The sequence below is a fragment of the Chroicocephalus ridibundus genome, chromosome 2 (assembly GCF_963924245.1).
Source record: "Chroicocephalus ridibundus chromosome 2, bChrRid1.1, whole genome shotgun sequence".
NCBI classification, from domain to species: Eukaryota; Metazoa; Chordata; class Aves; order Charadriiformes; family Laridae; genus Chroicocephalus; species Chroicocephalus ridibundus.
In genome coordinates, this window is record NC_086285.1 from 99,384,324 (window position 1) to 99,398,378 (window position 14,055).

The 14,055-nt window shown below is 39.8% G+C and overlaps 2 protein-coding genes across 4 annotated transcripts in view; one reads left to right on the forward strand and one right to left on the reverse strand.

The window, feature by feature from the left end:
• The window catches only part of LOC134511775 (poly(rC)-binding protein 3-like), a 538,190-nt gene extending 532,848 nt beyond the window's left edge, over positions 1-5,342 (forward strand). For all 3 annotated transcript variants that reach the window (XM_063326289.1, XM_063326292.1, XM_063326293.1), the window contains one exon: positions 4,429-5,342. In XM_063326289.1, coding sequence (XP_063182359.1) covers positions 4,429-4,489 — 61 coding nt within the window. In that variant the 3' untranslated portion in view covers positions 4,490-5,342. The remainder of the gene's footprint in view (positions 1-4,428) is intronic.
• Positions 1,461-13,367, reverse strand: ZNF830 (zinc finger protein 830). Its single transcript, XM_063326294.1, has 10 exons — positions 13,225-13,367; positions 12,980-13,079; positions 11,421-11,541; positions 10,833-10,866; positions 9,338-9,555; positions 8,899-8,989; positions 8,172-8,235; positions 5,356-5,436; positions 3,912-3,988; positions 1,461-2,141 (listed from the first exon to the last, which is right to left on the reverse strand). Exons 1-10 carry the CDS (start codon positions 13,344-13,346, stop codon positions 1,958-1,960), a joined length of 1,092 nt encoding a protein of 363 aa, XP_063182364.1. The 5' UTR covers positions 13,347-13,367; the 3' UTR covers positions 1,461-1,957.
• Positions 13,368-14,055: the final 688 nt, after the last annotated feature.

A 14,055-nucleotide genomic window follows, 5' to 3' on the forward strand; every position in this document is an offset into this window, starting at 1 on the left:
AGATCAAGCCAAATGCAGAGAGTGGTTCTAAATTTCAGCGTGAACAGGCTGTGACACTGTGGCGAGTGAGGGCATTGAAAGGCAAAAATAAGTAGGACAATTAGAAACTTACCTCTTCCAAGAGTGAAACCGGGGGAGCGTCTTTTGCTTTGTTTTCAAACAAAACTGTCCATCTGTTAATGCTGTTATCACCCTCTCAGCTGGAAGTTCTCTTTAGAGGGAAAAATGGATCTAGAGATCTTTCACTGCAGCGTGACAGGCACCTTATACATTGATGCTCAAATATTTCACACTATAGAAGGGAATTTTATTTCAGTTTTGGCCCAACTGAGTTTTCTCCAACTTGCCAAAACATTCATTATTTGTTTCAGTACTCTCTGAATGCTTCTGCATTAAGTCACAGACGTTGCTATCTCAACAACAGTACTAATTCATGTAAGAATGCAGTGTTTTGTCAAACATTTTAGCAGCAACAGCTACTTGAACTTACGGTTATCGAATCAACCGAAAAACAAGGGCTGCAAGCCAGCATATGTGAGCAGGAATAAAAAGATGCACCGAACGGCTAAGGTCCATGGCTTGAACTTTGCCAGAGCTGAACCCAAGCATCATGGAAACCAGGAGTGGCAAAAAAGCATCTGACAGAAAGGAAAGGGCTCCCACCATATCAAGTCTTTCTTGCAAAACAGGGAAATCAAACATCTAGCTTTAGTTTTCCTCTTTGTTGCTTGGTTAATAAACATCTCTGAGGCAAGCATCTGGAGTGCTCTCATAAAAACAAAGCTTGCTTTCTCCCTTTAAAACCTAGCTTGTTTTAAAACTGGAATCTTTAAAAAATAATAAAAGAGAGTGTTAACCTGTTCCTTCACAGCTTTACTATTTGCTAAAAATTAAACCACACGTTTCTCCTATTTTTTTCAAAAGTCCTCAGAAAATTTGAAATGTTTTAAGATTTGCAACAGCAAAAAAATACGCTTCATTTAAAAAAAAAACAAAACAAAAAGAAACAGAGATGCACTTACCAAAGCTCAAGGTAGTTCTGCTTTCTGTGTCCCAGTCTTATCAAGTTTGTTGGTACCTGATTCTACTTCATCTTTGTTTACCAGAACAGGAATCAATTTCAGATGCTCTCTGTGCCTAAGAAAATATCTTAAGAAAATTTCCAGTGTTTACAGCTAGATAAATGATTTTACCTCATCAGTTTCCACTGCAGTACCTTCCTCTCTGGCATTTTGTCACCCTTTCATTTAGTTACGCAAATACGTAACCATTGTGTTTTCGTCCCTCTGGTTCAAGAGATGACTACACGGCTACCCTACGGCCGCCCTAAGCAAAACAAGATACTATAAAGAAAAGCGCTCAGCACCGCCTACGGCCCATCACAGAGCACACGCTGTGGAGAAGCCATAGCTCCGCATTTCTGAGCTTGGTCCTTACATAGACAGAGAAACGATAATGGATCCTGAAAAAAATGTACACATTTTATTGGGAGCTGGGGCAACTGACAGAAAAGCACTTACAAATATTAAGATAACATAAATGCATAATATTTTCCTTTCCCTATGCCCCCAATCTGGGAAAACTCCACACACTACCACTTTTGCAAGTCCTTTACTTCTATACACAGTGACCCAAGTCTCAAAATTACCAGATATATCTAATGCTTCCAAAACTGTAGAGATTATTCAGTGATTTATTAATATCATTAAAATACCTCTGGTAGGAAACTAATAATTTTAATATGAAAGGTACATTCAATATTGTAAAACATTTGCAATATACAGTTTTTACAGCAAGTGATACACCATTGTAGGTCTACAAAGATTCTTCTTTTAATACATTTGGCTCTTTACCATCTCTCGATCCTCTTTAAATAAATATTTAACAAAAGCCTCTCACTTCTAACCATGGAAGTAACATCACAGATAAAGAGAATATCAACCATGTTGTGGAAACGCTACAACAAGGTCCCCTTCACCCGCCAGTCTTGAGACAGCAAATCCTGCAGCTCTTCTTCGTCTTCGCTGCCAATAGCCTCATCCTCTTTCTCTTGCATTGCTCTTAACCTCATGGCTTCCTTTAACTTCTCCTTCATCAGATCCTGGCGGTTACGCAAAATCTCAACACGGCGATAGCATTCACTGTTGAAAAGCAAACCACCTATTAATGCTTTGCACATTAATTGGATTTTCTGCAGTGCTGGATTTTAATTCCCCACCTTTGGATAAACAAAGCTCCGATATGCTAGTGCACCTTCTCTGTATTAATCACGTGGAAACTGACCAGAGGAGAGGAGAGATGTGGTGGGTTCTCTAGCAAGGAGATCTAATCCAAATATTTTAACAACTGCAATACCACCGCAAACCAACATCCGCTTCCACACAGGAAGAGACACTATTCTTTGCTCCGCTTATGGTTTTCATTTATGTTAGAAAGGTGAGATATCAACTGGCTATCAATTTTTATAACTTAGTGGTGGCATCTCTGAAAATAAAAAAGCAGCACAAGCGTTCAGATCCTTTATCTGCTTACTGTGTGCTACAACAGAACTTTTCAAGTAAACACAATCCACGAGTTTCAGTTTTCCATTTACTTAAAAAGTTCTGTCCTTGAAAAATGTTTTATAACTTGCCGTTTTAGCAGGATATGTTGTTGAAAATGCCAAGTAGTATCAGCTTGACTTAAATACATCCTTGCTTCTTTCATTCCTATTTGCTATGAAGGGTCAACAAGGAAAGATTATTATCTGCATCCGTTTCTCCTTGCATATCTGCAATACGATTACTCACATGCAGTCACAGCTGAAGATTTGAAGGCTAAGGAAAACATGAATGTAACTGCAATTAATTTGATTTTTAATTTAACTTAAAATGGCTGCATTTAAATGCACTCAGAGAAGTCAAAGCTACAAAAACAGTCTTTAAAAATCTATTTGGAACTTCTATTTGGGGGAAAAATAATTATGGTAACAAACCTGAAATTCTCTACAAATTCCCGAAATTGGTTCTACGTACTATAGCATCCTAAACTACCGTTAAAAATGAATGCAAACAGACAGCCAGGTTTAGCTCAAGCCCTCTCCAGAATTACATGAACATTGTTAAGACACTCCTGTACTGTCAAAGTCAGTTTGAACCCAATGCTATTGCTACTATATGCTCACTATCTGCAGCATGTCAATCCGGCCAGATGGCTTAAGTGTTCCTTTAATTTTTAGTGTCTTCTTTTTGTTGCAAGGTTCATTAAAATCAGAATTCATCTTTTTCTTTTCGATTGCTACCATTGTCATAATAATTGTTAATCAACGCGTTAAGCTACATGATAATGCTAACGATCTGTTCCACTAAGCTGTATTTCAGGTTACTTAGGAGTTTAAACTAATGCTTATCCAACCGCTACACCTACCACATCAAAAAAACAAAACAAAAAAACCCATTACATTGAATGTAATGAAGTGCATCATTCAACAAAACCTTTAAGTAAACTTTTATTAGAAACAAGGAGAGTTAGTCACAGAACAGGGCATTTTCAGTCCAACAAATGGATGGTCAAAACACAAACCTCATTATCAAAATTTTAACTGCAGTGCAGAATATCCAACAGGGACAGTTTGTTCAAAGAATCTGCCTTCTATTGCTTTATTTTGCCCATGCCTGCTTGCTGTATTTTCAGTGATTCTAGTGCATTCTCTCTTTGCAAATAATTACATAACTTTGGACCAAAATTCATGTTTTTATTAGGTATCATTCTGCAATCTGAGGGAGTCGGTCTTTCTCCTTCAAATGTTTAGGTGATTCGTGAAAGGTACTATCACAGAAAATTAAAATTGAAAATGTTTTTATCACTCTAGTCAAATAGCGATCGATTACTGCTGGAGAACAGAAAGTTTGAGGAAAAATTGATCTACTTACATCTGCTCGTCAATTTCTCCAATCTGACGATCTAGTCGTCCCTCCTCATCCTCTTCTGCCACTATTGCTTCTGAAATCTAAACCAGAAAAGCGCTAAGAAAATTCACCTTCATCCTGAATTCCACTGTTGTTCCTTTTTGATGTCTGTGTCTTCCCCTTCCTCCCCTCTACCTCAAGTGAATGTCAATCTCCTATGCGTATACTCCCACCTTCACAAAAGACTCTGGAGGCAGATACAGAAAAAACTGATCTGGTTTAATTTGAAATTGAAATGTTTTGGTTTTTTCTTAAAACTAAAAATGAAAAGTAGTTTGGCTGCTCTGGGATTAACCTTTTGAATTTTTCAATACACTACTATTTGAAACGGGGCATAAAGAAACTCCGCGCATCCAAAGTCTGAGGCTGAAATAGGAGCTATATCCCAATGCTTGGGACTTCATTACACAAGCTTATTGAAAGTATTGGTTAAATATTCACGCTAGATCCCGAAGTGTTTCTAACCTGTTATTTTTTTCAGCATATACTTTCTCAAATCTGAATGTCTGGGAGATGCTATGCAATCAATGGTCCACGCATAACTGAGAAGATTCCTTCTAAGCTGAAGAATTATCTGAATGGCTAATGCTAGCAAAATGTATCCACCACTGCTTTTGTATGAACATTCGCTCTGTTTATAGCGCTGACCACTTTAAAATGAGCAACGATAAATTTTTTTGCACCACTCTTCTTGGCAGTTGACATATGAGCAATTATTTACAATTAAAAATAATAAAAAAAAAAATAGCAAATACTCTAGAGGAAGATTGAGAACACCAGGTATCTTTAGTGACAGTTTTATGTTGTACAAAAGGGCAGAAAGAAACCTGTTCCGGGAAGACTTTCCGAGCAACGCTAAACAGTAAAAAATGGAAGAACAGAAAAATTATGGCCAACTTACATCTCTCACACGCAAAATCTTTTGTCACTTTCCCAAATTTTGGGGTTCCTTTCCAGTACATTTAAATTAACCATAAAACCCAGGTTACCCACACTTCATAGATTCTTTTTGAAAAAGACAGACAAATGGGTGGTGTTTTGTTCTGGTTTGTTCAAGGTTAAAATATGAATACATCTCATCTAAAGAAGAGCCCACAATTACGTCCTGTTTGGATACAGGACGCTGATCTGAGGTATACGCTACCTTATTTAAAGGCAATTTAACAAATGTAACTAGATATATATTGATGACCGGATACTGATCACATGTTTTTTCAATTTAATTTCCCTTAAGTGGAAAATATAAGGAACCCTTTGCTCATTTATAAAGTGCGTTTAACCACACACTGCATTGCAACAAACAGCTGACAAATGCAGATGTCAGTCGTTCTGCAGAGCTGCATGGAACTGTTGTTTTCCTTATTGTGTATAGTATTTAGAATCAATAAAAATAGATTCCATTACTTACTGTGTTGACCTGTCGCATTGCCTTTTGAAATTCATCCCATTCTTTGTCCATCTGATCCTTTGGAGCATCAACTTTTCGCACCTAAGGAACATGAGAAAACAGGCTTATTAACAATTTATGTCTAGTGACTCTTTTGTAAAACAGCTGGAGAAATAAGATAAATTATGTTTTGTTCTCAGAAAAGTCTGGTCAACACATTTCAGTTTAAGCAATGTATATGAATAAGGGAGTGCAACTGCACAATGGTTTTAGAGGAAAAAAACCGGACTCTACTCCTGGATTAAAGCAACACCCTTGACTGTGTCATTAAAGAATAACTGACTAAGAATGGATGGTGTGGAATGTTTGGATTAAAAAAAGTGACTAAGTCTGTTAACTTGATGGTCTGTAATTTCACTATGTCAGCTGATAACTTTTAAATGCTTCTGTAAGCTGCCTGTTCAATCGTATATAGTAGCTATCTCACAAGCCAAAAAGCAGTGAATTATTTGCCTTTGGCATAACATAAAGTATCAAGTGATTCAGTCACTAGTCTGACTGGTATTAGATAGTCTGACTATATTTCAAATCTAGTCTAATTTTGTTGGCTAACAGAAGAAATAGTACAGCTACGTACCAATTTTAACGACACGCAAAGCTTTTTCTTCTGTGGTAGACTGCATTAATTACTAAGACGAGACTGAAAAAGTAGTAGCTGTAAGAATGAGTTTAAGATCTACAACTAAGGTAAATCAGAACCAGATTGTGTTTTTAACACAAGCAAATAAACAAGATAATCTACATGTGTAACCAAAACTTCCACAATTCAAGACTGGAAGATGTGGCATATACCATATGTCAGATGACAGATTATGCCTGGCTGGAAATTATGTAGCTAGGAGAACTAAGCAATTTGAACAGAGTAATTCATGACACCATCTTTTTGCATTAGTTTTATTTTTCCTTTATTCATTCCTCTCTTTCGGTAACACATCAGTCATCACCATGGTAAAGACAACAGTTTGGTACGTTTTGTTCCTGAATGATTATACAAAATCCAGTAGTATGAATTAAGTTTATAGAATAAATTAGAAGCTTCCAAGCAAACTACGTACTGGGAAGTAATAGTCATCATTTCATTTTTCTGTTCTGTGATTATTTCTATCATATGTGTATGTACTGTGTTATTATGCATTGTGGTTGTCTTTTGTAATTCATAATTATTTGTATTTCTTACAATAAATTTAAACACTAAAGACATTATTTTTCCTTGAGATATTTATCTAATCCAGAATTTATATGCTTTATAAATTCCTGATGTAAAGAACCAACATTTTTCAAGCCCACAATCTCCCTTCCAAAGGCTCGCTGTTAATTCTGAAAATAATTAGTTTGTGTATGATTCCAACACAGAATCACTGCAGCCATCTCAATATAAGCAAGGACACAAATATTCTCCTTCCCCTGCATATTAACTAAACTTAGAAAGGGCTCCTTAAAAAGAAGAGCATCTGCAAACGATTCAAGGAAGAGCTTACTGGAACACGTATCCACTTGTAAATTTTATCAAGTGAGGTGACAACCAGAACAAAGATCACTAACCAGTGTCCTCGCAGATATAAGCAGATTCTCCTTTGCCTGCTAGGCATTCCTGCTTTGCACAAGCTTCTCAACTCATGGTGAAACTAAGTATTTGAAAAATTTAACACGTGGTAATATGAAGAAAAAAAAAAGAAAAGCGTGGCTTTTCCAGCTACGTATTTCAATATTCAAAATGTCATTCTTCAAAACTATTCACATATGCCAACATGTGGGCCTGAGTGGTGCCAAAAGAACGTTGACAAGAGCAAGTAAGAGACGCCTACGCTTGTAATTGTGACAGGGGGATTAACTGAACATAAAGCAACATTACTTGGAAGGTCTCCAAATCAGAAGTCATGGCTCAACCTCATAATCCAATTTAAATACACCAGCAGCCTTCTAGGGTGTGAACAATAGGAAAATATACTCAAACAAAATGAAAAAAAAAAAAAAGACTTTGAGCCTACAACACCATTATTTCAATAAAGAAAACAAGAAAGCCATCAAATCTGTGGTAAATTAAAAAAAAAAAGGTTTATATTTCAAATATCAGTGTTTGTTTGGGTCATCATTTGGTACTGTGCAAGTTGAAGGAAGTACGAATTATTTTGATCGAAATTCAAGATTTTTAGTTGTGGGGTTTTTTTGAGAAACACACTGAATGCCCATATTTCTTTTCTGAGCATCAAAAAACCCCACAGTGGTAAAAGACAAGAAGGCTGAAGACCAAGTTCACTGTTGTAGCATGCCAGTACTAGAGATTGCAGTGTATGCCATAATCTAGCTATTTTCATTCAAAGAGCGTGTATAGTACGAGTCACATAGTAACTCTTAACACTTTTCAACAGGATCTCTCAAAGGACATAAGAGAACTATTTTTATATCCTCGAATACAAAGCAGAATGGGACCTACAAATTAGGTGAAATGCTTTTCCTGGGATGATGAAATAAAAGTAACAGTTAGATTGTCCAAATCTGAGTCCAGCATTTTAACCAACAAATAACATTTCTTAGGTTTTCTCTAACAGCCACAAAGGAACCATAATCAAAAATACATTCTGAGCCATGATTTAACAAGCTCTTCCTGCCCGCTTCTGTCCCTTTTCATGTCTTCTAATTAATACAGAATTAAATAGTTCAGTCATTTCCTTATACTCTGGTATGACTAATTACCTGAAAAAGCATTCTTACTACTCAGAAAATCATTACAACTGGCAGAAATAAATCCAGCAGCATAAAAAGAGCAGATCACTTACTTTTGCATCCACTTCAGGATCATCAAAGAAACCTTCTGGCAAAGCTTCAGCAGTGTTTTCTTTCCTGAAATGTTTGATTACTATTATCCTGAGTTAACACTTTACGACCTGCTTTATTGTAGAGTTTAAAATAGTCAAGAATAGAACTTTTATAAAAGGAGCTAGAAATTAAACACGTTTTTTTATTCCCCAAGTTTTACCTACAACCATCAAAACTTGCTTCTTTAGTTTGGTCTTATCTAACTTACAAGAACTGCACGGGCGGGTTTAAACCTCACTGTCAAAACAAGAGCTTAGGCTTCTTAAACTATTCTTTCCAGAGTGCCAAGCACTCTAACATTTTAACAGCACAGTCTCTACTTTTGAAAGCCTAAACAACTGTCTAAAAAAGTGCCCGAGTGAGATGAACCATTACTAGAGAACAAGCAAATGGTTTTCTTTAAACAGCTAAAAGCAGTGATTGACACTAAGCTTCAACAGTATCCTGTGTTAAAATTATTTGCAAATAGAGATGTCTAACAGACGCTGTATGGCATTGCTCCATCTCTTATCCTGTCCCCAGGGTGCGAAATACCTGTCTGAAATAGTGCTAGAGGCTGACATATATACAAACTATTCTGAATACAAGTTAAAAATATGACAGATTTCTAAGTGATCACAGTTTGTATTTCCTGAAAAGATAATATTTATTTACGATTCCCAAATTTATCAATATTTGACTGCCTACCTTTCCACTATCTTCTCTTGTATCTCTGCTTTCTGTATGGATCCTGAATGGGAAACTATAGGAGCAGCTGTAGTTTTGCTGTCAAAGAAGTCTATAAGAAAGAACACAAGCCTATGAGCAAAAAGAACAACTGTTCAAGCTTCTTTATAAAATTCTGACTAGACAGGAATTTCAATTAATACCTTACTGAACCAAGGGAAGAACAGCCAGACATTATTTCACTTGACAGCCTCAAACAATTAGAACATAAAATCAACAAGCATATTTAGAAAACACTACACAATAACAAACCAGCAAAGAATCTCCTTTCTCTACTTCCAGTATTACACACCCTAACCAGCTAGCAGGAATAATTAGAAAAATAAATGAAAACCCTTCCATCATCAGTTAAAACACAGCTTCTCCTTGCTGAATCACTTCCTATTTCAGTCAGCATTACCTGCAGGCAGAGAATTAGCTATTACTTCTTGAGTTGGAGGTGGAATTTCAGTTTTAGGCGTAACAGAAGATTTGTTTGATTCCTCTTGTTCTTCCTCTTCTTCCTCTTCATCATCATCATCATCGTAATTTCCTGACAATAAACTGGGACCTGGACGCTTTGAAAGCTGTTCATTTGCAGTATCTTGCTTTGTTTCATCAAAAAAATCTGCTGGTAGCCTAGTAAAGAACACACAACATAACTATAGTTATAGTTATATAAATATAACTATAACTTCACAAAAATAATTTAAAGTCTAGCATCTGAAGCCTATTCAATTTGTGAGGAATATGATCTTTTAGATATTGTGCAATACCCTAAACTGCATGACTACCAATGTAACCACCGTCTGAAGGCAGCACATATTCATTGCTTTTGTTTGAAGTTCCCCAGAAATGCTCAGGTTAATTCTGAAAACACATTTCAGATCACACTTCAGTTCCATTTTTGTATTTGAATATTCAAGATCAGAAACATTAATAAAAACATCCCATGACAAAGTGCATTTGGAGGAATGGCAGCTCAGGTAATTCTATTTCCTCACTCAAAGCTAATCGGATCAGTATACCCGCTGTGAACACATTACATACAAAGTTCGAATACGAATTCATAGTTCAGCGGTCATACTGATGCCACATAAACCTTGATAACCTTGACGTATCACACAACTGCTTATTTTGGGTATCTACTGCTGCTCAGAACTGCAGCTTAGAAGAGCCACACAGGCTCAGCAATTGAGAACACCCAGAATAGCTGCAGGCCTCCAAGGGAGACATTTTTCCAGGTTATATTTTAAAATAATCACACTGATCAGTTTAATAATGAACAAACCTCTCAACCTCTCAATTTTGCACGCACACTCAAAATTTCTACAAGGTAAGCGTCTTCTAGTGTCAAGATAGCAGCATGTAACATCTATGCAAGATAATAATAATTTATTCTGTGAAGAAGTGTACGGGAGACCTGCAGGCCTCGCATGACAACTACCAATCCCAGAAAGATGTACAAATGCCATCAGAAATCTTTAGTGGCAGTAAGATGCTTAACCCAATCCCTTGAAGTCAAATGCACTCCTATATTTGTGAGAGTTTTAAATTTCATACTACCATCTCTTCTGCAGTATGCTAGCATTAGAGTGCATGCCATGATCTAGTTATTTTCATTCTAGCAAACTGCATAATACCACCACATATTAATCCTTAAAAGTCTGATAGTGACAGTAAAAGAATTCCTGTTTTGTCAGAGACCCTAGAGTTAATACCATGATTTTTCTCATCTGCACTGAGAACGATGCTGCCATGTTCAGGAATATAGACACACATTAGAAAATGAGCAGAAGCAGGGATCTACTGATTCTCTGAATCTTTGCCCTTGGCTAGGAGGAAGAGATAAGTAAGAACAGGGTGAGAATGCAGCAGGTAGTACAAAAAACTCATACGTGATAAGATCTACTTACCCAGATGTAGACGTATGTGGCTTTTCGTCTGTACCTGTATAACAGGCAAGAATCACTTCTTAAAGTCCGTGCTTTTAAAAGATACATCCCTCTAACACACTCCTACTACAGCAGCAAGTTCACACATGCACACTTTCATATATTTAATATGTTGACATATTCAGTAGCACCAAGGGAAAAAAAACCCTATCTTTTCTTTAGCATGAACTTTCATGCACGGTTTGAGGTAAACCAGTGGCTTAATCCCACTGACAAGGAATAGCACAACTTCAGGGCAAGTGAAGTGTTTAACTTACACTGCTTCTGGTTCTGTTTGGACCCAGCCCACAGCTCCTTGACATAATTTAACCCAGTAACCCAGAAGAAAACTAGGTAACTACCAGAAGTGCAGTTTTCTCCTGATCAGTGAACTCAGAGAGAAAGAGTAAGACAGACTTTTTCCCTTTTCAGCAGCAACAAGCTGACATTCACTCAAAAGTCTTGTTTATCCACGCTCACTTCCACAGGAAATAAAACAAACCAAAAACATTCAAGATGTAAAATGGCTAGATTCTGGCAAGTGCCTGATAAATATTTTTCTATCCTTACCTTTTACTCTCTTTAACTCTGTATTTTCTGTGTCAACAGTTTTTCTCTTGACAGGATGAGATGATGTGGTAGCAGCTGAACCTGATGCTGTCTGCTTAGTGCCTTTTAATTCTGCAACTCTCTGTAAAGAAGTACAAAATTCAGGAAACCTTCCTAGCAGAAACTTCTAGATTGCGGCTTAAAACACAGAGCTTCTAGAACAGTTTACTGAAGCGAGCTAGTATCTTTCTAGAACAAGATCACTGAAGTAGACATCACAGATGCAGAAACCAAGACCAATGTTTCCGTCAGCCTCGTGAATGATGTGGCATAGGGGCAGAGGAACTGACACTTGCACAAGGCCGCACCAGTGAGAAAGGAAAGGCTAAGATCAGTAACATTTACAGCAGTAAAACACTGGGGGAAAGAGCAGGAAGGCTGGGCTCATCCTAAGGTCCTGGAATATTAAGTGTTTCAAAATTAAAACACGGCAGTAGTGTTAAAGACACGTTACTGTGCCTTGCCACTATGATCTACTCAGAGTGCACGCAACGAACTAGGAACCCCTCAGTTCTTTTGGTCTTTTCCTCAGTACTTGTAAAATTAAATGCCATCTCTCAGTTTCTGCTAAGCGGCAGCAGCGGAATTTAAAAAGATAAAAAAAAAGAAAGTCAGATTTCAGGTTGCCTCCTAGTTACACGCTCCATAAAACTGTTTTACATATTATTTATCTTTACTGCTAAATTATAAAGAAAAAAAAGCATATTTTCCTAACTGTAAGCTGTCAGTTGATAAGATACAGGTAACAAAGCAATCCCAAGGAGGGTTTCCAAGTCCAAGCTGCAGAAAAGTGACAGTTAAAAACTGTCGCTAACATAGGAACAGCTTTCAGTATCTGAAGGGGGCCTACAATAAAGCTGGAGAGGGACCTTTTACAAGGGCATGTAGCGATAGGACAAGGGTTAAAGGGTTAACAGTTTTAAACTGAAAGAGGGGAGATTTAAATTGGATATCAGGAAGAAATTTTTCACTATGAGGGTGGTGAGGCACTGGAACAGGTTGCCCAGAGAAGCTGTGGATGCCCCATCCCTGGAGGTGTTCAAGGCCAGGCTGGATGGGGCTTTGAGCAGCCTGGTCTAGTGGGAGGTGTCCCTGCCCATGGCAGGGGGGTTGGAACTAGATGACCTTTAAGGTCCCTTCCAACCCAAACCATTCTATGACTCCAGGATCTTAAGAGTGCGACCCTTGAAAGACGCAGGACGATTCTGTCAAGTGCTGGCCTTTCAATAGGTACATCGGTTTTAAGAAAACAAAACCAATCAGGCTTGTTTTTACGCTACTCTCTCCTGGCAGATGCTGAGCTGTTATCTACTAGCACACACCTCAGAAAGCAGCACACACCCCGCTCCGTCCTCCCCCCTCCTCACCTGCTGCCCGGTTACCCCTCAAAACACGAGCCCCGCCAGAGCCCCGCTGAGTCCAGCTGACACCCCCTACCCCCAGCCAAGGGGCAGCCAGGGCCCCCGTAGCGCCGGCACCGTCCCCCGGCCCGCCGGGGCGGGAAGCCGACGGCCGCTCACCTCACGGTGCTGCTTGCCCAGGACGTGGGTCTGCCACAGCAGCTCGCTCTTCACCGGCGCGTTGCACAGCGTGCAGCTCAGGTGCCCCAGGCTGTTGTACGTGGCGGACGCCGTTAAGGGAAGCAGGGGGCTGCGGCGCGGACTCCCCGTCCCTCACCTCACCGCCCCGCCACCGCCGCCCCACCCCCGCCCCACCGGGCCTGCCCCTGAGGGGAGGGCCGGGAAGCCCCCGCTGCCGAGGATATTTGGCGAAGGGCGAATCGATCCGCTTCTTTCCCGCGTTCTGGCGCTGCTTCTCCCGCATGAGGCGCCGCAGCTCCTCCTGCCGCACCTGCTTCCGACCCGGACCCAGCCCCGCCGCCGCCATCTTCTCCCGGCGAGCACAGCGGGAGGGGCGGCGCCAGCGGCCAGAGCGAGGCTACGCCGGGGGAGGGCGGGGAGAAGGCATCGGGGGGCGTGGCTTATAGTGGGGCGTGGTCAGAACAGGAAGCCCCGCCCCCGGGGAGGGCAGCACCAGGAGAAATGAAATTATGTGGGCAATGGGACAGAGTTAAGTTCTCCGCCTTCATCAGGTTTTTCAGCAATTAAACCTTCAGAGTGCCACCGGAACTAGAGGGGCACCATAATCCAGCTGTTTGGCCGCACCCCTGAACAAATTCCCTAATCCAGCTGTTAGGCCACGCCTCTGAATAACCTCCCTGAAAAGTGCCCCCAAACCCACCCTAAATAAGTAAAAAAAAAAAAAAAAAACACAAAAAACCACCACAAAAAACTGCCCCAGGCTATCCCATACACCCAGGTCCAGAAACCCTCAGCGGGCAACCCAACTGTGAAAAGTCCTTTTAAACGCCCCCCCAGCTTTCCTTATGGCAGGGCTGGCTGCCAACGGCGGTGGGGTTTGGGGCTGAGCCCCCGCAGCCCTTCTGGAGGCACAGCACGGTACATCGCGCAGGACGCGGCGCGGCACACGGCCGGCTGCTGCTCCCAAACACAGCCCACACTGTGCAGCATATGGATTCTCCCCACCAAAACACAGCCCACCTACAGCCTCTAGTAACCACACCATGACCAAGGAG